The 23,820-nt window shown below is 42.9% G+C and overlaps 1 protein-coding gene across 2 annotated transcripts; it reads left to right on the top strand.

The window, feature by feature from the left end:
- The first annotated feature begins 1,233 nt into the window (after positions 1 to 1,233).
- Positions 1,234 to 23,289, top strand: tdrd7b (tudor domain containing 7 b). 2 transcript variants are annotated; one of them, XM_070435181.1, is made up of 19 exons: positions 1,234 to 1,395; positions 2,861 to 3,073; positions 3,497 to 3,641; positions 7,023 to 7,254; positions 9,308 to 9,387; positions 9,973 to 10,223; positions 10,609 to 11,252; positions 12,142 to 12,337; positions 12,557 to 12,668; positions 12,791 to 12,993; positions 13,250 to 13,384; positions 13,885 to 13,968; positions 14,334 to 14,468; positions 14,976 to 15,089; positions 17,243 to 17,394; positions 17,549 to 17,766; positions 17,999 to 18,182; positions 18,405 to 18,565; positions 19,896 to 23,289. In XM_070435181.1, the coding sequence occupies exons 2-19, from the start codon at positions 2,861 to 2,863 to the stop codon at positions 20,114 to 20,116; spliced, it is 3,480 nt and encodes a 1,159-aa protein (XP_070291282.1). In that variant the 5' UTR covers positions 1,234 to 1,395; the 3' UTR covers positions 20,117 to 23,289. The 2 variants fall into 2 exon arrangements, with proteins under 2 accessions (XP_070291282.1, XP_070291284.1); XM_070435183.1 differs by lacking the exons at positions 1,234 to 1,395; positions 2,861 to 3,073; positions 3,497 to 3,641 and adding an exon at positions 4,998 to 5,600.
- Positions 23,290 to 23,820: the final 531 nt, after the last annotated feature.

Genomic DNA, 23,820 nt, shown 5'->3' with positions numbered 1-23,820 from the left:
GTTGAAGGTTCCGGACTGTGGCCCGTCGTTGGAGGTTCCGGACTGGGGACCGTCGTTGAAGGTTCCGGACTGTGGCCCGTCGRTGGAGGTTCCGGACTGTGAAACGTCACCGGAAGCTCTGGACTGGTAACTGTCCCCGGTGGCTACTGGCGCACTGGAGAAGTGTGCTCTTCATGGTTGAATCCAAGTTTCAACTGTACCGGGCAGATGGCAGACAGTGTGTATGGTTATGGTATGGGCAGGCATAAGCTATGGACAATGAACACAATATTTATTGGTAGCAATTTGAATGCACAGCGATACAGTGACGAGATCCTGAGGCCCATTGTTGTACCATTCATCCGCCGCCATCACCTCATGTTTGAGGTGTGATTGGGGACATTGCCCTGTGTAGGGTGCTGTCTTTCGGGTGGGACGTTAAACGGGTGTCCTGACTCTCTGAGGTCATTAAAGATCCCATGGCACTTKWCGTAAGAGTAGGGGTGTTAACCCCGGTGTCCTGGCTAAATTCCCAATCTGGCCCTCAAACCATCATGGCTACCTAATCATCCCCAGTTTACAATTGACTCATTCATCCCCCCTCCTCTCCCTTGTAACTATTCCCCAGGTCGTTGCTGTAAATGAGAACGTGTTCTCAGTCAACTTACCTGGTAAAATAACGGATAAATAAAATAACATTTWAAAAAATGCTTGCACTGCCCAATGGTCCCCCCACCCACTTRGCTTTCCCCCATTGAAAGTGAATGGCTTCTGATGTTTCATGGTCGTCACTATCTTCCATAGCCACAAAGTCGTAAACCCTGCCCATTACTACAATTTATTAACCTAACAATAACCATAGCCCTAACCTTAACCACACTGCTAACCTTATGCCTAACCCTAAGACTAAAAAGCAATATTTTGGAATGGAATGGCTTTGGAATCTGACTTTGTGGCTATGGAAGCTAGTGGAAACTATGTTTCATCGCCCCCTGTGCAAAGCTGCGAAGTTGGCCAATCACATGAAGTTAGCCAATCACATCACGGATGAGGCATAATTAATTTCTGTTTAATTTAAATAACAACATTAAACCCTTGTTTAGCATGATCTAGTCCAATTGTGGCATGTTTGCCATTTTTTTTATCCGTTTGCATCAGTTTAAATGGGGGACTTTTATTTTGAATGCAAACCGCCGATTCCACAGTTGTTGCTCACGCTAATGTTGTTCACGACACACACGTGGCTACACTAACCACAAACCGGACGACTGGGAGACGCTTGGCTTGGTTCGACCGCAGCGTTGAGTGAGAGAGGGGATAGCTCTGAACAGTCAGGGTTAGACTTTCAGGGAGTGTGACGAGCAGGTCGTGAATAAATTAACCGGGTCACCATCCCCCGTATTCCTTCCCAGCAAGGTAAGAGTTTATTGAATGTGTGATTATTGAATTATTTCAAAAAAATTGGAAAGATTTCAGTTTGAWATTAGCCTATTTGTTGGCGGTGAACGCTTTGGATAAGCGCTCTTTGAGTGCCCCCAAGTAGTGACATGAGTACGGAACTCGATAGAGCGCAACGTCGCTTGACATGACACTTGGGGCTTGTTGCTGTTGGTGACAGTTGCAAATGCACATTTAGAATTTAGATTGTATTTTACAGCCTAATTTATCCCAAGAAATCCTTTGCTTTTTCGGTTTTTAATGTCCGCGAATAGAGCGCCAACTTTATCCAATTCTCCGTTGGCATGGAGGGTATGGATGTGACATATTACGTCACCACTTGTTCTGTATTCTCTGTGGAGAGGAAATCATGTGAAGAGAGTGGCACGAGACGCGTTCACTGACCTATTATAAACAATTTATCACGTTGACATATTTGGTTTTCATCCACATTGTATTTTGTATTCAGAACCACTTCTTAAGTCATAGGCCTATTTAGTAATATTTCTTTCGGTTTACAGTATTTACAAAAAGTCGAGAGAGCGTAAAAGAAAGTTGCTGGAGAAAATTGAGGGCGTGCCTTTCTGTGCAAAATTCGAGAACTGTCTGTATCTTATATCAAATCAAATAGTTGAAAATAAACACAAAATCCTCTTGCGATAAAACGACTCTACAATTATCTATTTGAAGCTAAATCAAACTGCATACACTGCAAATTCCAGATTGGGGCGTTGTGCAGTGTGCTGAAGTTATACACGAAACTGAATGCCCTCGATTACAGTGAAATGTAATAGTGAAACCTAATTTGAACATCATGAGAGAAAGTCAGTGCTTTCTATGTTTACCTGATATTAGTTTACAATGTGGGGCTATGATTTTAGTTTTTAACATGATTCGGTTATAGGCTACAAAAGTTGTATTTAGACAGTTACTAATTGTATCATAAACATCTATTATTATATATTTTTGTTTGACATTTGTCAGTGTCAGATATTGAACTTAATGGATGTTTATACTGAGGTTAAACTTCACTGAACTTTTACAAACTGGAGGGCCCGGTGCCAGTCTGTTTCAACAAAAACAGACTGGAAGCCACCAGAGAAACTCTAGATCCTGCTCTTTTCTCAGATCAGTGATGAGAAACCTGTTTGACAAGGCACCCCTGACCCAATGGACCAATCCTTTTTAATACAACAAATCTGTATTGTCCCCAAAGACAGGTTCAGAAACATAGGCCTACAACTATAGCTTCGTTACCATAGCAACTATTACCATGTTATTTCCACTTTGCTATAATGTAAAGTGCTACCAACCAGTTTGCCAGGCCTCTTCCCTCTTGGCCTCTATCCCTCCTTTGAAAAATAGGTATTTTGACTTCAATGGGACAACCAGGTAAAATAGAAATGGTCATATATAAAATGCCCTTGTTTTGTGTTCTGTCTAGATGGCAGACGTAGAGCTGGTGAAGAAGATGTTACGGGAGGTGCTGACGGCCAATAAGAGCGGACCCGGGGTGTCTTTGTCCCGCCTCCAGTCTGAATACAAGGATCTGACTGGTGAACAGATCCCTCATAAGCAGATGGGTCATGGCAACCTGGACGCTCTGCTGCACAGCATGCCCAGCGTGGTCCGCATGGAGCGCAACCGCTCTGGGGAGGTGAGGAGAGAGTGTGTGTATATATATATATATACATACCTACATATATATACACATACACACACCAACAGAGAGATGTATGGATGAGCAGACAGACAGACACACAAACACACACACAAACTGAGACACTGAGAGCGGGGTACCACAGGGTACATACACTCTTTAGCTCACACCAGCTGGATGCTAATCGTTCAGAATCATTGACTTTTGAAAAACGTCATTTTCCAGCCAGCCAGCCAGCCGCTGGATAAAATGAACAGTTCAAGCGTTCTAATTATCCCCTAATTACCAGTTCAAAAGTCAGACTGATAATGTAGCTATTAGCTAACAGTTGTGTGTTTGTGTGTGTGTGTCTGCGTGTGGCCATCTTTGTGTGTGTGTGTGTGTGTGTGTGGGGGGGGGTGTTCTCTCTTCCCTCTCCAGATGGTGTATTTCACCTCGGTCTCTGGTGAGACTGCCCACGTCGCCAAGCTGGTGGCTCGCCAGCGTACCTCGAAGAAGACTGGACGACCCCAAATGGTCAACTGTCAGATGAGAGTGAAGCCTGCCGCCCCTCTCGTCCTCAACGGTAAGGCGCGCACGCGTGTGTGTGTGTGTGTATGTGGGGGGGGGGGGGGTTCTCTCTGTCCGACTGCCTAAATCCATCTACTTTTTCCATAACCATTAGACTTGTAGACCTATAGAATGGCAAATTGGGTCTTATCTGAATAGAGGATGCTTATGTGACTGTCACTGAATGCCTTTTATTGTATTAGCAGAGAGGTGAAATTCAAGTGTTTTGAAACTAAGATTTCACCTCATACTGATTCCATGGAATGCCACCTTTTGGATCAAAACTGGGGAACATTCAGTTAACTTATCAAATTACACAGACACTTGAGCTTGTTTTTAGAATACGCCTGAACTCAATGCCCTACACGAGTTTGCAACGGGACAATGATGTAGGACAATGAATGTACTTGATATACAATTCTAAGTTGCCAGGTTGAAAGTTAATTTATAGATATTTATAGATATTTTGGGCCGGTCCAGAGGTACTAAGAACAAAAGCCTCGTACAAGACCAGACGCTGTACCGACACAGACACACTAAGAGTTTATTTTCAATATCCACCAACTTTTCACATTTGTGTTTTTTTAAATCAGAAATTATTACTTATGGGTAGATTCATGTATCTGTAAAATACTATTCTCAGATTTTTAATTCATAGATRTCAGATGTGTATGAAAATGTTTTTTTTTGCTAAATGCTATATATCCATTGTTTAGCTGGAATGGAATGTCCATATCCTGTATGTTTAACTGTGATATGTGGTTGTCTCACCTAGCTATCMTAAGATGAATGCACTAACTGTAACTCGCTCTGGATTAGAGCATCTGCTAAATGACAAAAATGTCAAATGAAAATGTTTTACATACAGATCTCATYTTACTGTATTGAATGTTTTTATTTAAAATGTATAATTTCTAKATTTCTTTATTAAAAATGTAGTTATTTGTTATATTTGACTGTAAAACCTAGCAGGACTACTTATTTCTCTGAGAGTGAGGCGGATATATAGCATTTTGCAAAAAAACATGATTATTTGTCGCTCTGAAACCATTAAGTGATAGATTTTAAACAAATACGTATCTGTCATTGAACAACCCCATTCCATGATTTGATAGTGAAAAAACACACCAGTCTCTTTCATAATTTCTTTATACAATATAAGCTCATTTACAAACATTTCAGAAAATGGGTATATAGTGTTTTGGAATGAAACTCTTTACACACACACACCGAGTTGCTGTACTGAGACACACACACAGTCGTTGTATAGACACCCTCGTTTGGATCAATAGTCTTAGCTGGGATCAGCCCCCGTTCAGGAAATGTGAAGGGAGAGAGAGAGGGGAGGAGAAAGGAGATTGAGGAAGAGAAAGGAGGGAGGGAGAGAGAGAGCGGGTGGGAGGGAGAGCAAGAGACAAAGAGAGATGGGGAGAGAGGGAAGGAGAAAGAGAGGGAGTCTAAGCGGACAGAGAGAGAGGAGAGAAGCTCATGCAGTCTCATCGCAGCAGCGAACAGCGGATTTAGAAGCAAACGGCGAGGTGCTGATTCACATGCCAACGCAGCAGCCTCTTTCTCCCTGCATTCTCTCTCTCGCTCTCTCTCCTCTGTGTCTCTCTCTTCCTCTCTCTTCCTCTCTCTTTCTCTCTCTCTCTCTCTTCCTTCATATCTCCTGAACAGGGGCTGATCACAGCTAGGAATATTGATCCTTTCTGAAATAGAAAACCAAGGGACTCTGGGACTGTGATGCCGCTACTGCTGCTGTGTCTGCCGTCTCTGTCTCGCCACCACCGGTGTCGCCTCACCTAACCTCAGACGGCATGTCCCTAGAGGGGGAGGGTCACTGGTATGCATTGAGACAGGCCAGCGCGTACTGTAATTAGCTATAGCTACAGCCTATATCTGTGAAGGTGGTGGGATACGGAGGCTGCCGATGTTTGCTGCTGTGGTGTCTCATTCTCAGCAATAACAAGGCTTGGTGAGTACTAGGTTCTACAGAGGAGTGGAAGGGAGGAAGAGAAGAGTGGAAAGGATGAACAGTGGAGCAGGGAGGGAGGAGGAGACAGTCAGGCTGAGAGGTGTGGTGTGGTGTTTTAGATCTGTGCTGTTTGTTGTGTGATGTCATGTCAGCTGGGTTGGGCTGATATGGATGATTTCTTACCAGAGTGGGGCTCAGGCTGATGATGTCATACTAGGGTTGGATCGGATCAGAGCCTTTACAATGTAAATAGAAGGCTCTGGATTGGATAGGGTGTCGGAACTAGGTTAATGGGTAGGATGTGATGTTAGTGCTGCAGGGGTGTTCTTTGTAGAATATCTGGCATCCAATCAGAGCTTGGATTTTTTTTTTAAAGAGTATGACGATGTCGTGATTGAGCAGATTAGGAATCTACGATGTCATCAGTTGGATGACGATCGCACTGAAGGTTTTATGACTTGTCAACCTTGCTTTAAGTTATGAAGTCATTGCAAAGTGAACTAGAAGGTATCAAATCAAATGTAAATCAAATCAAATCAAATTTTATTTGTCACATACACATGGTTAGCAGATGTTAATGCGAYTGTAGCGTAATGCTTGTGCTTCTAGTTCCGACAATGCAGTAATAACCAACAAGTAATCTAACCTAACAATTCCACAACTACTACCTTATACACACAAGTGTAAAGGGATAAAGAATGTTATTGGTCACATTTACGTGTTTAGCAGAATGCTTGATGTATTCTATGATGTAGTCTATTCGCTGCACAGCAAGGCATAATAATGACAATGGTGAGATCTACAGTGACAGTATTAGTGACCCGGCTGTTTTTATGATTGACTTAAAGATAGGCAGACAGCCCTTCTTCAATGTCTTGTTTAGATGTATTATTTCTCCTCTTGCCAACTTACCTTTTGCAGGTATGGTGTGTGTGTGTGTGTGTGTGTGTGTGTGTGTGTGTGTGTGTGTGTGTGTGTGTGTGTGTGTGTGTGTGTGTGTGTGTGTGTGTGTGTGTGTGTGTGTGTGTGTGTCTGTGTGTGTGTGTGTGTGTGGTGTGTGTGTGTGTGTGTGTTGTGTGCGGCGTGCTGCGTGCGTGCGTGCGTGCGTGCGTGCGTGCGTGCGTGCGTGCGTGCGTGCCGTGCGTCGCCAGCGGCGCATTGCTTATCCGTATATGTAAAGTATATACCAGGGGAATTCAAATTGAGGTACGGACTACGACCTTTTTTTTTGTTCTACCTGACAATTCATTGCACCCACCTGGTGTTCCAGGTCTAAAGCAGTCCCTGATTGGTGGGGCAGAATGACAAAAAGCAGTGGAGCTAGCTTCCAGGTCCAGATTTGGTTTTGAGGGATATATACTGTCCATATATATGTTTGTATTTCCTATCATCCTGACATCGCTATCTTTCTCTCCTCCCCAGCCAAGCCCAGAACCTCCCTAAGACAGCCAGACCATAGGGGTCGTGGTGTGGGGCGAGGAGGAGGAAGTGGAGGAGGCGGGGGTGGCCGGTCAGGGGGCCAACATGACTTTAGACAGGGGAGGGACATGAGGGACACCCAATCAGAAGGGAAGACTAATCAGAGTTCCAACCAGAACAAACCAACCCATCAGAACACCACTACCACCAGGAAGTCCTCGGTGCCCTCAGAGAGGTGAGTGGTTATTGGTGGAAACCATAGACTAGACTGGTTAGACTACACTATTAATTCTAATCATGACTGACATTAGTTAAATAGAAAATAATGGAGGGAAAAAAACTTTTCTCCCCTTGGGGGCCTAGTAGTGTGAATAACTTTCCTCTGGGCTTGTTTAAAATGCTGTCTCTGTAGAATTACTCTCTAGGAACCAAAAATGAGGGCTTCTTATTTGGTCCCTTTAGGTTGTCGTGCTGTTATGTAAATAGTTTGAGTTTCTTCCTCTGTTTAGGAAATATTACCTTGAGTTGGAAGCATTGCCATCACTGTGAGGGGGGAAATTTTGTTCCATTTTTGTTCCATTTTGTTCCTAAGAATCAGGGAAATGAAAGGACAAAAAGAACTAAGACAAGGATTATTTATCTGTCAGTCACTCTCCTCTCAGTTTCTTTCTTTCTCTTTCTTTCCTCCTCTGTCCTCCTCTTTTTTTTTCTTTCTTCCTTGGTGCATGACCTGAATGAGAATAGAATCGTGAATGAAGGGCGCTGGAACCCAGTGGTTGGTTTAGTTTAGTGGGGCCAGCCATTTCTTCCCTCCCTCCAACTCTTCCCTCAGTCCTCCCCCCCCCCTCTGTGCTTATTCAGCAGTAGCACCAGGGATGCAGCAGCCTCTCTCTCGCTTCCCCCCCCCCCCCCTCTCCCACCTCTCTTCCTCCTCTCTCGTTTTTCAAGCACAATGTGGCTAACAGCTAGCTAATGAAAACAACTGACCTCACCCCGACTCACTCTTTTTATTTTGTGTGTCATTGGCGCTCTCTAACCAGACAATGGACCACAGGAGAGACCGGAGTGACATGGCTGAAAGCAAAGGGACAAGGCAGGCTAATCCCTCTCCTATTCTACTACAGATTAACAGCCCAATGAATCAGCATATCTGTAGTAGTACAGTCTGGGCACTTTCATCTGACGCCTCAGATCAAATGCAGAGGGACGCGCGTGGGAGCACACAAACAAGCAGCACGCACACACACACACACACACACACACACACACACACACACACACACACACACACACACAAACACACTTTTATCTGCAACTAGAGGAAAAATCTGGGCGGTGCAGCCACTGATCGCTTGGCCATTGTCAAGTACTCACTGGTGGTATGTGAGGGTTTGTGGGGTCAATCACATTTTGGCCGCTCTCAAAAGTTTGTCTGGCTTCCTGTTAACTGTTGGGGCTAATACAATTGAACAGTTATAGCAATCCATCGTAGTTTACAATGTTTATTTTCGAATAGTTTAATGTAGATTGCAGTCAAAGTTACATCTCAGTTTTATATACAMTGGGGACAGAAGTTTTGAGCATATGCCCTCTCCTGATTAGGAAAAAACTCATAGGCTACAACTAGGGGAGTTTTTCCTGGTCAATCAGGCAACATAATGTTGTTATGACAAACTATTGGCCCCAATTATGTATGGCTGGGGTTGTGTAGCCAAAGAATGGCCTGTTTATGGTGCATCAGTACTTTTCTGCCTGGCGACCCAGTTGTATAAGCGTATGTATTCATAATGTTATGTCCCTATTGTCTAAGGTCATTCTGGGATGGAGAGACTCCCATCAGAGAGCATTATGGGTAGTATGSTGTAATCAGAGAGGCCGTCAATAGAAATGGTATTTGTAGGAAGGCTCACCAACGCATGGACTTGAATGGGGACCGTTCTAGGAATTATTCTACTTCCATGAGGAGACCTCTAGACTATCTCAGGCCTCTAGACTCTAGAGCACAGGGGTATTGTTTATGGAGTGTGTACAGAATACTGTAGAGTCTAGTCTAGTCTAGCACTGACTAGGTTGACTGAGTGATTTCGCTGGCTTCTTCCACCAAAGTTTCTGTTTGGTTGAGAAATGGGGACGCAAACTGAAACGATGTTTCCAAACGGGAAACAAACAAGCAAAGAAATTCAACACATATGTTTGTTATTCCTCCACTGGTTCATAAGTGTCTGTTTAGATGCAGTAGAAATGGCTCAAAGTCAACACTTCATTTGCTCTCTTTTCCTTCTGTGTAGGTCAGACAAAAGGATGACACTTCCATCCCGGTTCCAGAAGGAAGTGCACGCTCACCTATCCAGGAATACCCAAAGCAACAGTAAGTAGGACTCTGTAAGAGTGTCTCAGTGTATGTCCAAGAGCAAGGGTTTTCAAGGCACACAGCACGGCTGTTTTCATCCTTACACTCTAATCAGGGATGTATTTCCTCGTTCAGAGATGAGTCTTTACATCTGAGGCCTTTCCAGGTACTAGAACCTTATTCAAACAGTTATTAACAGAGGCTGGCCCCTCTGGTTCCTGGCCTTTAAATGACTGTCCTTTAAACGCAACACATCTCAAAGCAAGAACGTTACAGGCCAGAGTTTAGCTTCAGGCTACAAACTCATGATGCTCTTCTTAGTAAAAAGATACAGGTCCAGGAAACAGACTGTTTCTTTTGTGTTACCTTGATACACCAAGAGTCTCTCTCAGTGTAACACGTCGTTCTTAGATAAGCTACACCTACTTAGGTCCAGGAGTTTTTCTCTGGGCCCTAGTTGCCTGCTCAGGACAGAGTCACTTGACTTATTTACTCCATATCACCCCAATAACCAGGATATACCTGTAGAAGTTCGTACACATCCATGCCTAACCAACATACGCTTGACCTAAAATGTCTTCCTCCCTTTATTCTCTCCTTCAGCTCCCTCAAACCTAAACGAGAGTGCTGGCTCTGGGATGCCCAAGCCGCAGCACTCCCCCAAGGACTACAACCCCTCTGCCGCTGGGAACTACAGCCCCCAGCAGGTGCAGGGGCGTCTCAGAGAGGTGCTGAACAAATACAGTAATGGCTTCTGGGTGTCTAAGTTACCCCAGCTCTACAGAGAACTGTACAAACAGGACCTGCCTAGCGAAGCGATCAAAGATCTGGAGCACTGGACACACGTATGCACTGTAAGTTATAGTGGATACTTTATTTACAGGTCACATATTTTAATGAATATGAATATAGGAAAGATAAATAAATGAAATGTGTTTGCAAAGTGTGATACTGATATTGTATAGGGGTGCATTGAGTAAATAAATGTTCCTATAGTTAGATGGATACTCATCAGTATGCTGAATTCAATCATCTGGTTTGCATGAGCAAAAATATTTGCATCTTAGACCTTTTTTTAAAAGTTGATACTCTCTTAGTCAAATATCCTGTAGGTCCCCACAGCTGCATAGCATATGGTGAAATACGTTCTATTATATGATTGATTACTCCTGTATTATTGTTTTAGATCTGCTGGTTCTATGTATCTGAAGAAGGATCTGGCCTTCTCTTCTGTTTCAGGTAGAGAAACCTTGCAGCAGTAACCCAAAAGAGTTACTCCTGTACCCAGCTAAACAACCAACACTTACACAGACCCCATCCCCTGTCCCTACCAGAGTCCTATCCCCTACCTCCGCCCCTTTCACTCCATCCACGGACATCAAACCCCAGTCAAAGCCCCCTACCAGCCCCCCTACCAACACCATGAGCCCTCTCCCCCTCACCCCCCCGTCCTCCTCCCCCNCGTCCTCCTCCCCCAGTCACCCAGCCTCCCCCTCCACCCTCTCCCCCGACTTGAAACAGAAGCTCGGGGAGCTCCTAGTGAAATACAGCAACGGTCTATGGGCCCACGCCTTACCCAAACTCTACTTGGACACGTACAAGACAAAACTCCCCGAACACGTCCTGGAGAATCTCTCGCTGCTCTCCGACTTCTGCACCATCGAATACCCCATGCCGGACAACCCCAAACGGGCCATTCTGTACAAGAGGACCAGGGAGGAGGAGAGCTGCAACAGGAGGGAGTCAGTGGAGGAGCGCAAGGCCAGAGAGGAGGTAGGGAGGAGGCTCAGTACCCAGGCTGTACCTCCTCTCCTCATCCCCAGGGAGGAGTACCCCTCTGTGCTGGTGGTGGAAGCTACCAATACCAACGGAGTCATACTTCGGTAAGAACCTCTGTAACAGGCACAGGCTGTTATGGCAGTTGTTTGGTTCATGGTGTGATTGGTACTGGCTCTGATGGACAGTTGTTTGGTTATGGGTGATTGTACTGGCTCTGATGGACAGTTTTTTGGTTATGGGTGATTGGTACTGGCTCTGATGGACAGTTTTTTGGTTATGGGTGATTGGACTGGCTCTGATGACAATTTTGGTTATGGTGATTGTACTGCTCTGATGTACAGTTGTTTGGTTATGGTGATGTACGGCTCTGATGGACAGTTGTTTGGTTATGGGTGATTGGTACTGGCTCTGATGGACAGTTGTTTGGTTATGGGTGATTGGTACTGGCTCTGATGGACAGTTGTTTGGTTATGGGTGATTGGACTGGCTCTGATGGACAGTTGTTGGTTATGGGTGATTGGACTGGCTCTGATGGACAATTGTTTGGTTATGGGTGATTGGTACTGGCTCTGATGTGACAGTTGTTTGTTTATGGTGATTTGGTACTGGCTCTTGATGGACAGTTGTTGGTTATGGGTGATTGTACTGCTCTGAGACAGTTGTTTGGTTATGGGTGATTGGTACTGGCTCTGATGGACAATTGTTTGGTTATGGGTGATTGGTACTGGCTCTGATGGACAGTTGTTTGAACAGGGAATGGTTTGTTGACCAGCCCCTTGGTGCTGTTGGAGCTGGACTTACAGCACTGAAAATAAATGAAAATTACTTTGCTGTCCCATAAAATGTGGTTGTTCTCTCTCTCTCTCTCTCTCTCTCTCTCTCTCTCTCTCTCTATCTCTCTTCCTCCTCTTAATCGCTCCTAACCCCTCTCACCCTCTCTTTCTCTGTGTGTGTGTGTATCTGCTCATACCTGTGTGTATTAACTCGATCCAGGTACATAGGAGAGGGCTACTCCCAGGCCCAGGAGGCTCTGGAGGATGAGATGAGAGAGTTCTACTGTTGCCAAGACAACAACAGTCGTACCCCTCTGACCTCTCCAACCTCGGGTCAGCTGACAGCTGTCAGGGCTGAGGAGGAGGAGGAGATACTACGAGCACAAGTCACAGAGGTCATGACCGACAAGGTCAAGGTGAGGTCAAAGGTCAATTGGTTGGAACTTAGACAATGGAATTGAATAAAGATACATGGATTTCTATTGCTTCGGTTATTTGTCATATTAAACATATATGGTGCCATGTTACTGATTTGAGGATAGGATGAGAGTTTATGGTTTGACATTTTAGAAAATGAATTACATCTCTCTGCTTTTTTCCACACATACTTTTTGTGTCTGTTGGCGAATCTGTAGGTTTACTATGTGGATCACGGGTTTTCGGAAGTCATCAGCAAGGCCAAAGTGTTTGAGCTGCATGATACGTTTTTCAAGCTGCCTTTCCAGGCCACCAAGTGTAAATTGGCTGGTGAGTTTTGATTAGAATTTTCAATTATATATTTTTTAACAATAGTGTTGAGGGTTGGATTCCGTTTTCTTTCTTCTCAATGAAGTGTCTGCCTGCCTGTCTGTCTCTGTTTTCTTATCCAGGTCTGGAGACTTTCTGCCAGGAGCCTGCTGTTCTGAAGAAGTTTGAGTCCATGGCTAGCGGAAAGATCCTATTGGCTGAGATCCTGGAAAGAGAGCAGACCCCATTGGTGGTTCTGTATGACACGTCGCAGGATGATGATGTCAACATCAACGCAGCCTGTATCAAAGCCCTGCAGGACAAGACCCTAGCCAGCCCCCTACAGGTGGGCTACTGTTATTGTAATTTGCTGCCAGTGGGTTGAAGAGATTCTTGAGCATCCTTCATCAATACTGTACTAATCCATGTTTTTCAGTCATGATTATTTTAATCTTACGTAATATCTAAATATTAGCCTTGCCATTTTCAAACTTTAATGAACCATGGAACAGATTCCCAGATGCCAGATTGCACGTTCACATTTTTAAACAAGTGTAATGGGATCATGTCTAACCCAGCCATGGTTCTCTCTCCCCCTGTAGGTGAACAGTGCCTATATGAACGTGGCGGTGAGAAGTGTGTGTTCAGACGGGACCGTATACTGCCAGCTCCCGTCTCGAGGCCTGGCCAAACTCACGGAGATACTGGAGAAGACCGAGGCTTACTTCCACTCACAGGTACCTGTATGTGTGTGTGTGGGTGCGTGCGTGCGTGTGCAACCTTGTGTATGTATGTGCCTGCGTGTGTGGTAGAGCCTCTGTCACTCATCCTTATACTCTGAGGAGGCATAGTGGCAGATAGTTGTTTCCAGATTGAGATTAAGGAACATAATCTGGGGTTAAGACACAGGCCACTTAATCTCATCACATGACACTGGAACTGACCTACTGGGACTGACCTACAGGCCACATACTACTACTACTACCTAGCGTAATCCCCAGTTATAATTCATTAAAACGGGTCAAATTGTTCCGATTATTTCAGATGCATACAATACAGATGTATACATAGCACAAGGGCAGGTTACATAATGTTATATGTATCTGGTATTTTGTTATTAAATGATGCATTGTTGTTATATAAAAACAATATTGACTGTGACAGTCACCATAGGCCTCATGTTTCTTTTTCCCTGTGTCTGTCTCAAGTTGATGACATAATCTCTTCTGTGTGGCAGGTGACATCAGAGTTCCTGGTGTCCAGACCGTTCTGTGGTAAAGGCTGTCTAGCGCGCTACAAAGGCAAATGGTCTCGCGTGGAGGTGAGATGGATACTATTACCTCAGAGTCAATACTGTATAGCTGATGTGGCAGAGACAGATGGATACGTTTTGCTAGCTGCTGCCAAATAGGAATGATGTCTACACTTTGGTCCAGAATGAAAACAAGTGACAGTTAATTTCAGTCCTTTATCCACTCTGGTCATAGGAGTGTCCTATCTTTGAGAGTGAGCCTCACTTATCTTATTATATCATTTGTATTATTTTATCCATCCCAGGACACCCTGGAAAACTGTGATAATTGTTGCTGAATGGACTGTCCTGGTTAAAAAAAAAATMAACTGAGCTGAACTCGTTGTGTACAGAGATAACCCAGACTCATGACCTCTCTCGCTGCTTTCCTACAGATAACCAACCTCCATGGCAGCAGAGTCCTAGACATCCTTTTCATAGACTTGGGGGTCCAGGCCTCGGTGGAGGTGTTTGAACTGAGGGAAGTCCCTCCCCCTTTCCTACGCGACCTGATTGCTATTCCACCACAGGTCAGCACATGAGAGGACAGAGGAGGGATGGTGTGTGTGTGTGTGGTTTGTTATGAGCGTGCATCCTGAGGGTTTTGATTTGAAACAAAGGCCTGTAGGTGTTCAGATAGTTTGACATCCTGGTAAACTGACATGATGTGAATGGTAATATCCAACAATGAAAATACAAACAATATGTATATAAAATACTTTTTTTTGCTCAGAAAACTTGGGGGGACAAGTAAAACCACCCGTGGGCCTCTAGGTGGGGAACCCTGAAATAGAGCCTCCCACAATGCAAGTGATGTCTGCATGGTGCAGTTGGTGAAAAGCAACTGCAGCAACTTGAAGGCGACTTCATCAAAAACGGCATGATTTTTTTTTGAACCATTATGCAAATATTTTGAAAGGCGGTGACCAACGATGGTCATCGACTTGACTAAAGTGATCCGCTCGAACACGCCCACTCTCTAGGCAGTGAAGTGTTGTCTGGGTAATGTAGTCTGATGTGCAGTAGTCTCTCTCCAGGCAGTGAAGTGTTGTCTGGCTGACCTGGCTGTTAGTGGCGTGGGCTCTTGGACTCCAGACGCTGTTCAGTGGCTCCGAGACGCCGTGCTCAACTCTACTGACTGTAGTATGAAGGTACATTAACGCACACACATACACATATGCATACACAAACACATGCTGTAAATCTGCGCTGAGACACATGATATACAGTTGAGGTCGGAAGTTTGCATACACCTTAGCCAAATACATTTAAACTCAGTTTTTCACAATCCCTGACATTTAATCCTAGTCAAAATTCCCTGTCTTAGGTCAGTTAGGATCACCACTTTATTTTAAGAATGTGAAATGTCAGAATAATAGTGGAGAGATTTATTTCAGCTTTTATTTCTTTCATCACATTCCCAGTGGGTCAGAAGTTTACATACACTCAATTAGTATTTGTTAGCATTGCCTTTAAATTGTTTAACTTGGGTCAAATGTTTCAGGTAGCCTTCCACAAACTTCCCACAATAAGTTGGGTGAATTTTGGCCCATTCCTCCTGACAGAGCTGGTGTAACTGAGTGAGGTTTGTAGGCCTCCTTGCTCGCACACGCTTTTTCAGTTCTGCCCACACATTTTCTATAGGATTGAGGTCAGGGCTTTGTGATGGCCATTCTAATACCTTAACCTTGTGGTCCTTAAGCCATTTTGCCACAACTTTGGAAGTATGCTTGGGGTCATTGTCCATTTGGAAGACCCATTTGCGACCAAGCTTTAACTTCAGGACTGATGGCTTGAGATGTTGCTTCAATATATCCACATACTTTTCCTCCCTCATGATGCCATCTATTTTGTGAAGTGCATCAGTCCCTCCTGCAGCAAAGCACCCCCACAACATGATGCTGCCACCCCCATGCTTCACGGTTGGGATGGTGTTCTTCAGCTTGTAAGCTTCCTCCTTTTCCTCCAAACATAACAATGGTCATTATGGCCAAACAGTTCTATTTTTGTTTCATCAGACCAGAGGACATTTCTCTAAAAAGTATGATCTTTGTCCCCATGTGCAGTTGCAAACGGTAGTCTGGCTTTTTTATGGCAATTTGGAGCAGTGGCTTCTTCCTTGCTGAGCAGCCTTTCAGGTTATGTTGATATAGGACTCGTTTTACTGTGGATATAGATACTTTTGTACCTGTTTCCTCCAGCATCTTCACAAGGTCCTTTGTTGTTGTTCTGGGATTGATTTGCACTTTTCACACCAAAGTGCGTTAATCTCTAGGAGACCGAACGCGTCTCCTTCCTGAGCGGTATGACGGCTGCGTGGTCCCACTTGCATACTATTGTTTGTACAGATGAATGTGGTACCTTCAGGCGTTTGGAAATTGTTCCCAAGGATGAATCAGACTTGTGGAGGTCTACAATTTATTTTCTGAGGTCTTGGCTGATTTCTTTTGAATTTCCTGTGATGTCAAGCAAAGAGGCCCTGAGTTTGAAGGTAGGCCTTGAAATACATCCACAGGTACACCTCCAATTGACTCAAATTATGTCAATCAGAAGCTTCTAAAGCTATGACATAATTTTCTGGAATTTTCCAAGCTGTTTAAAGGCACAGTCAACTTCTGACCCACTGGAATTGTGATGCTGTGAATTATAAGTGAAATCTGTCTGTAAACAATTGTTGGAAAAATGACATGTGTCATGCACAAAGTAGATGTCCTAACCGACTTGCCAAAACTATAGTTTGTTCATTAACAAGACATTTGTGGAGTGGTTGAAAAACGAGTTTTAATGACTCCCACCTGAGTGTACGTAAACTTCCGACTTCAACTGTAGTCATTGTTTTTTTACTCCACCAGTGACCATTTCATAATTTCTTGTTAAAGTTACCTTTTACTGCAGTGGGCTAAATCAGGGTCACACAGAGTGATTCTTGGTATTCTTAAACAAATCTATTTGAGGCAAAAGTATACACCTCACACACATTGTTATAGGCTTAAAAAAAGAAGAAACCTGTACCATGTCAGATATAGAGTTGAAATCTATTCAATTTTGATTTTGCATCCCAATATTACACTTTATATACATTACAGAAGACTGAAATATAACAAAACGGTTTGACATAGAAACACAGGATTTCCGTCATTCTTCATTAATATTCTTGATTAATTATGAAATTCTGAAAAATATTAATAACATTCCACCCATGAGGCCAAAGAGGGTGCTTTTCGTCATTGACTGCAGGAAAGGGCTACAGTTGAAATCCTCTGAATTCTCTTTCTCTCCACCCCCTCCCTCTATCCCTCCACAGATAGCCAAGCTGGACAACACCAAGCGCAGCGTAGTCCACGTCTACCTGTTCACCGACAAGAACTTCCACGACCCCACGAGAAGCCTCAACCGCCGAATGGCCGCATCTGACCTCTTCAAACACCAAGGAGACGTCTTCCTAAGCAGCCACAGGTAGGGCTAGGAGGTGATTTCAAAATCAGTCTATTCCTGATTCCTAACGTGTGGAGTCTCCTGCCATTGTGCTTGACTCTCGTGGGGTTTGGATAAAGGAGAAATACACATTTTAGTGACAATTGACAATAAAGTAGATGTTATGTTATCACAGCCCTTCCAAGACCTCCACCTGTAACTCCACTGCCACCCTCACAACCACAACCACAACCACTCCCAGCTCCAATGGGACCAAGCCCCAGCTACGACGTGCCCACTCTGGCTCGGGACCCAGGCCAACGGGGGGTACAAGCACCACTCCTGGAACTCCCCCACCTCCCTCAACCACCGCCCCTATTAAGCTACCCCCGCTGCTGGACCTCCCTCCTGCAGGTCAGAGACATATATTTATATGTTTACATGCTTCATAATGTTTATTTTTTATCTGAAAATTAAAGTACTTGTGTTTTGTGCAAAGCTGTTTCCAACCTCCCGTCTGTTGTTCCTCCTTCCCATGTGCCGTTCGTTGATTTAAAAAGATTGATGCCCCCCCAAAAAAATCTATGCATCGTAGTGCTGAAACCTCAATGTCCTCAAACTCTCAAAATCTATGCCTCTGCTGCAGGTCACAACATGGATATCTATGTGTCCGTGGCCTGCCACCCGGGTCACTTCGTACTGCAACCCTGGAGAGATATGTACAAGCTGGTAGTTCTGATGGGAGAGATGATCCTGTACTATAATAAAACAGAGGAGAAGCCTCTCAAAGTGGAGAAGAATCAGATATACGCTGCTAAGGTGGAGAACAAGTGAGTAGAGGGAGGAGTGGGTGGGAATGGATCTTGGGAGTATGTGTGGGCACTGTAGATTTCAAGTGTGTATGAGGGATTTGGGTAGGGCTTCTAGTAGGATAGTCTGACTGCATTCAATAATTTGATTAGCCATCTAGTTTATTCGGGCCCCCCGGGCTAAGGATTAACTTGAATTAACTAAATGAACTTGATTAATTGACCTCTAACCTCTGACCTCAGTTGGCACCGTGTGCTGGTGAAGGGGGTGTTGACCAACGGCCTGGTGTCTGTCTATGAACTGGACTACGGTAAACACGAGCTGGTCAGCGGCACCCAGCTTCGCCCACTAATCCAGGAGTTCAGACAGCTGCCATTCCAGGGCATCACTGCACAACTCGCAGGTAACTAAGGAAGTGTTAGTGTTCTTACTCGCAGGTAACTACCATATTATGTACCTTAGATTTTGCTATTCACCTCAACATAGCAAAGTAATCTACAACAAGTGGTTCTTGATATTGGCACACGTAAAAAAAATAGTTATGTCCCTCAAAATGGGTTCCTTTTGTTGTTGTTGTTGTGAACACACACATAAAGCATCCCTACCCTCACTTAGTAGTGTGTCACATGGGCCTTAAAAGGCCCAGTGCAGTCAAAAACATGACTTCCTATATTTTATATATATTTCCATACTATGAGATTGGAATAATATTGTGAAATTGTGAAACTCATGATAATGCTCTTTAAGTGTAAGAGCTGTTTTAAAAGACTGACTTTTCAGCCTGTTTTGGTGGGATGGAGTTTTGGTCTGCCTGGTGACATTACCAGGCGGTAATGAGTTAATAGACCAATAAGAAAGAGAGTTCCAAACCTATCTGCCTATAAGAGCTAGTTTTCAGTTTTCCCCTCCCCACTCCCTGACAATCCTAGCCAAATTCTTGCTTAAGAAATGCTAAGAGGCTATTTTTGTTCCTTTTTTACCATTTTAATTGAAAACAATCACAGTAAGGTACTTAATTGTTACCCAGAAATTATTTGATATTGAAAAAAAAAAAAGTGCATTGGACCAAGCTCCTTAACGTCCTGATAATTCCATGAATTCAAAACCTTGGAGAAGGGAGGCCTCTGGTGGCAACGATAGACATTGGCCGTGTCCGAATACCCATAATTGCATTCTAAATAGTAGGCTGTTTGGATATAAGAAAGTTTTATAGTATGTGAAATTTAGAACATTTTGTTTGCTTTAAATCCCAAGATGTCGGAATTTCATCTTGTAAAATTTGCTGCACTCTATTGAGGAAAAGAATCGTCTTTTCACACCCACGTGTGTTTGACAATAGCTGATAATCAGAATAGGGGACACGCTCTACAGAAATGTATGAATGGCGGGGAACAAGCACGAATATGCATTAGATGATGCCTTCTCATTATGGATGAGTAGTATGTTCATATTTGTTGCTTACTACATATGTTTTTACTAAACATTACGTTCTAAATAGTATGTAGTAAGAATAGTACACATTATGTAGTTTTAGTAAGTAGTAGGCAACACAGATTTCGTACACGGCCGTTGACTGGAGAAATGCCTTTCCGTTTTTATAAGGTACTTTCGTGTGCCTTTTGTTAAAACGCTTGTTTATTTCTAGAATATTAATAGTTTTCAGCATTCAATGCTGATGTACAGTATACATTATTTTGGTGTAAGTCTATGTGACATTCTCACTCCACCAATAGGAGTGAAGCCGAGGCAGTGGTCGGAGGAGGCTTCCATCGTGTTCCGGAACCACGTAGAGAAGAAGCCGTTGGTGGCCCAGCTGGAGGCCGTACAGGAAGCGCATCACCCCTGGGACAGGAAGTTGACCGTCTTCCTGGTCGACACCTCGCAGGAGGAGAGGGACATCTGGGTGCATGACATCATGGCTGAGTTCACAGACGAACTCACCAAAGAAGTGTAGTTGGATAAACTGTGCACAACAGTGCATCTATAGTGCTGGTTATGGCAGGAACAACTAGGTCGGTCTATTCAAAACAAATGTAAAAAATATATATACACATTTGTTTTGGATACCTAAGTGTAGTTGGATGCTGGACTTTGCTGCGGACGTTGCTATGAGAAACCAGAACGCTTGTTGGGGTTGCTATGGGAGACCATTGGGAGATGGTGTAGAGATATGTCACTTAGACTTGTCATTTTGTGTTTGAGAGTGGGGTGACACAGTGACCAGTAAAACACACTCGCAGCAGCATGGCATGATATTTTCATCAAAAGCTCAATAATATCACCCTCGTGCTGACTTACCTTCAAGCTTTGCCACACAGAGGAGTTGTCATAGTAAACTGTTGAATATCTAGTCTTGATATGGAATGGGTTTCCCAAAGCCTTCGTAGCTAATAATATGGTACAGTACTTTGTTTCTCTGGACAATCCAGACTCACACCACTTGTTGAAAAGCAAGGAAAACATTGATATATCTGTTTCTCTCTCTTGTCCAGGTTGTGGAAAGAAATAGCAGTCAACATTAGCTACAAAGGATTTTGGAAACTCACCTATAGGCTAGTAGCTTTCATTAGGCTACAGTGTCTATATAAAGAATTTCTACTCTGGCTATACAAGCTATGGAAATGTATATGTGGTGCATTAGCTGCATTATCGATCAACGATGCACAAAAAGTATTTAACTCAACTTGTAAGAGACTGTGGTTGGTTTAAAGGCCTTTACCAATAGCCTGGTAAAACTAGATTGGAAGGTGACCAACAATAGTTAGTGCGGCATTCAGTCTGTTATAACCAGGCTATCTTTACCAAGGTCTGTTCATGGGAATCTGATATAAAAGGTATGTATGTGATACATTATCTGATACATTATGTGATACATTATCTGATACATTATCGATCAGCAACGCACAAAAAGTATTTAACTCCACTTGTCAGAGGCTGTTGTTAATTGAGACACAGAGTTACAGTATGAAGGCCTTTACTTTACCCAGGCCTGTTTATTTGAATCTGACGTCATGAAGGTTTACAAAACATAGTTTAAAGGGATAGTTCGGCAATTATTTTGTCCATAGACCGCTTTCAAGGTAAGGAAACCAATAAGTAAATATGTTAAAATCACTGAACTATCACTTTAAGACATTCCCTCTAGTGAATTGATGATGCAAAGAAGCCATTGTTATTTCTTATTTCTATTTCCCGCTCATGTGACTTAGCTCGGTTTTAAAAACATTGGTTTTAATTTATTTATTTTTCATTCATTGATTTTGTGATTTTGTGTCGGACAACAAGACTTTCTGCAGATACAGTATTCTTAGACCAGGAGTTTTGAGTGACCACGTGACCTGACCGAGGACATTTTTGGGGGCCCTAGCTACAGTATTAGGATATTACTGTACTATAGGGCCCAAAGCTTTTTTTCTGGTCATGTCATCTAGGTCGGGAAAAACTCCTGGCCCTAGATACACTGCATGATATGTTGGAAATTGTGCTGAATTGCGTGCACATAATTTGATAATACAATATATGCTAACCGGTAGTTGTGTTTACCTGACGATACTCTCTGGTTTACCGTTGGAGTGATGGGATTGTTGGAGTTTTACTGAAAACAGAATAATTACAGCCCAGCTAGCACATTTCGTTCCTTGGAAGTTGTGGGAACGTACATTTTTGTTTTCCTGTTGGTTCTGGGAACGAAACCATACGTTTTCTGACCGGTAAAACTGAATGTTTTTTTAACGTTCTAAGAATTTTGCCTGTAGGGTGAAAGTCCATTTTTAGGTTGCAGGAAGGTTCTGAGAACGTTTTACTATGGTTCACTGAAAGTTTTTTCTCTGTGGTTTTATTAACGTTCTGATAGTGTAAATTATAGATTATTTGAAGGTAATTAAATAAGTAATAACTTACTTCAAACTTTCACTGAATGTTTCAATAAGACGTTTAATACCACTGCTAGCTTAGTTTAACTGTTTTAAACTCTAAGCACAGATAGCACACATGGGAAGAGAAAAGTATATATATGGTTACACGGCGTCAGTGAGATTTTAACCAATGATCTTCTGTTCTCTATCCATGGAATTAGTCTTCTACGCCACCAGGATGGAGCTAGCATGCCATGTTTCTATTTTTAAGCTGTTCATTTTAGTCTATTCAAACAGACCCCATTTCAAAGGAAACATGCACTCATTAAGTTCAGGTGTGGCCAATTAGTGGCTACGGCAAACACACCTGAACACACTTAACAAGATAGAGAATAGAGAGAGTTTTGTTGATGCTAAGAAGGAAATGTATGTGTTTTTAAATAACATTATTAGAACTTTCTCTGAATGTTACTAAAGTTTTATTACATTTCCACAGAACATTGTTTCTTAATATTCTCTGAATGTTCTGAGACATTACTTTTAAATAGAACCATGAGGAAACCTGTAGAAAATGTTATGCTGAAGTACTGACATTCCCACAGGAGAACGTTGTTTCTTCACGTTCTCTGAGCAATTTGAGAACATGACTTTAAATAGAACCATAAGTAAACATGAAGGAAATGTTATGCTGAAGTACTGAAATTCCCACATGAGAACGTTGTTCCTTAACATTCTCTGAACTATTTGAGAACATTCCCAATGTCAAACCAGTTGGAGGAGAATGTTCCTAGAACATTACCAACATTTTAATTAAATGTAGCCATGTTCTGTTCATGTTCTGAAATGTTTTGTTAAAGTAATGAAATACCAAGAAAATAACATTTTTTGTCAAGTTCCTTAAACGTGCTGAGAATGTTCCAAATCTAAGCAACTATCCTGCTCCATTCCCAGAAAGTTGTGGGAAGGTTGTATGAAAAATAATCATAGGACAACAACACTCTCAACAAGCTCTAAGAAACATATGGTTCTCAGAACGTTATGTTCTAGCTGGGAGTACTCTCGCCTGGTCCCAGATATGTTTGTGCTGTCTTGCCAATTCTATTGCTACATTTGCTAATGGAGTTGGCTAAACAGTACAAACAGATCTGGGACCAGGCTATATTTCCTTTGCTTAAGGGTTATTATTTTATTTTCATTTTGTTAACCTAACATTTAGCCGTGGTTAATTGCACACAGTATGTACAATGTTTTAGGAATAAAGTTTWAAAAAGGAGAGTTTCAAATTTGTCAAGTTATTTGCAGAAGTCAAGTTTACGGYCTTATGGTTAATTGAGTGTGCTTGATACAGTTGGAAGTTTACATACACTTAGGTTGGAGTCATTAAAACTCGTTTTTCAACCACTCCACAAATTTCTTGTTAACAAACAATAGCTTTGGCAAGTCGGTTAGGACATCTACTTTGTGCATGACACAAGTAATTTTTCCAACAATTGCTTACAGACAGATTATTTCACTTATAATTCACAGTATCACAATTCCAGTGGGTCAGAAGTTTACATACACTAAGTTGACTGTGCCTTTAAACAGCTTGGAAAATTCCAGAAAATTATGTCATGGCTTTAGAAGCTTCTGATAGGCTAATTTACATCATTTGAGTCAATTGGAGGTGTACCTGTGCATGTATTTCAAGGTCTACCTTTGCTTGACATCATGGGAAAATCAAAAGAAATCAGTCAAGACATCACCAGACTCCACAAGTCTGGTTCATCCTTGGTTGCAATTTCCAAACTCCTGAAGGTACCAC

Source organism: Salvelinus sp. IW2-2015, linkage group LG3 (assembly GCF_002910315.2).
Source record: "Salvelinus sp. IW2-2015 linkage group LG3, ASM291031v2, whole genome shotgun sequence".
Classification (NCBI taxonomy): domain Eukaryota; kingdom Metazoa; phylum Chordata; class Actinopteri; order Salmoniformes; family Salmonidae; genus Salvelinus; species Salvelinus sp. IW2-2015.
The sequence above is the reverse complement of the archived record's forward strand: the minus strand, read 5'-3'. Positions and strand labels throughout refer to the sequence as shown.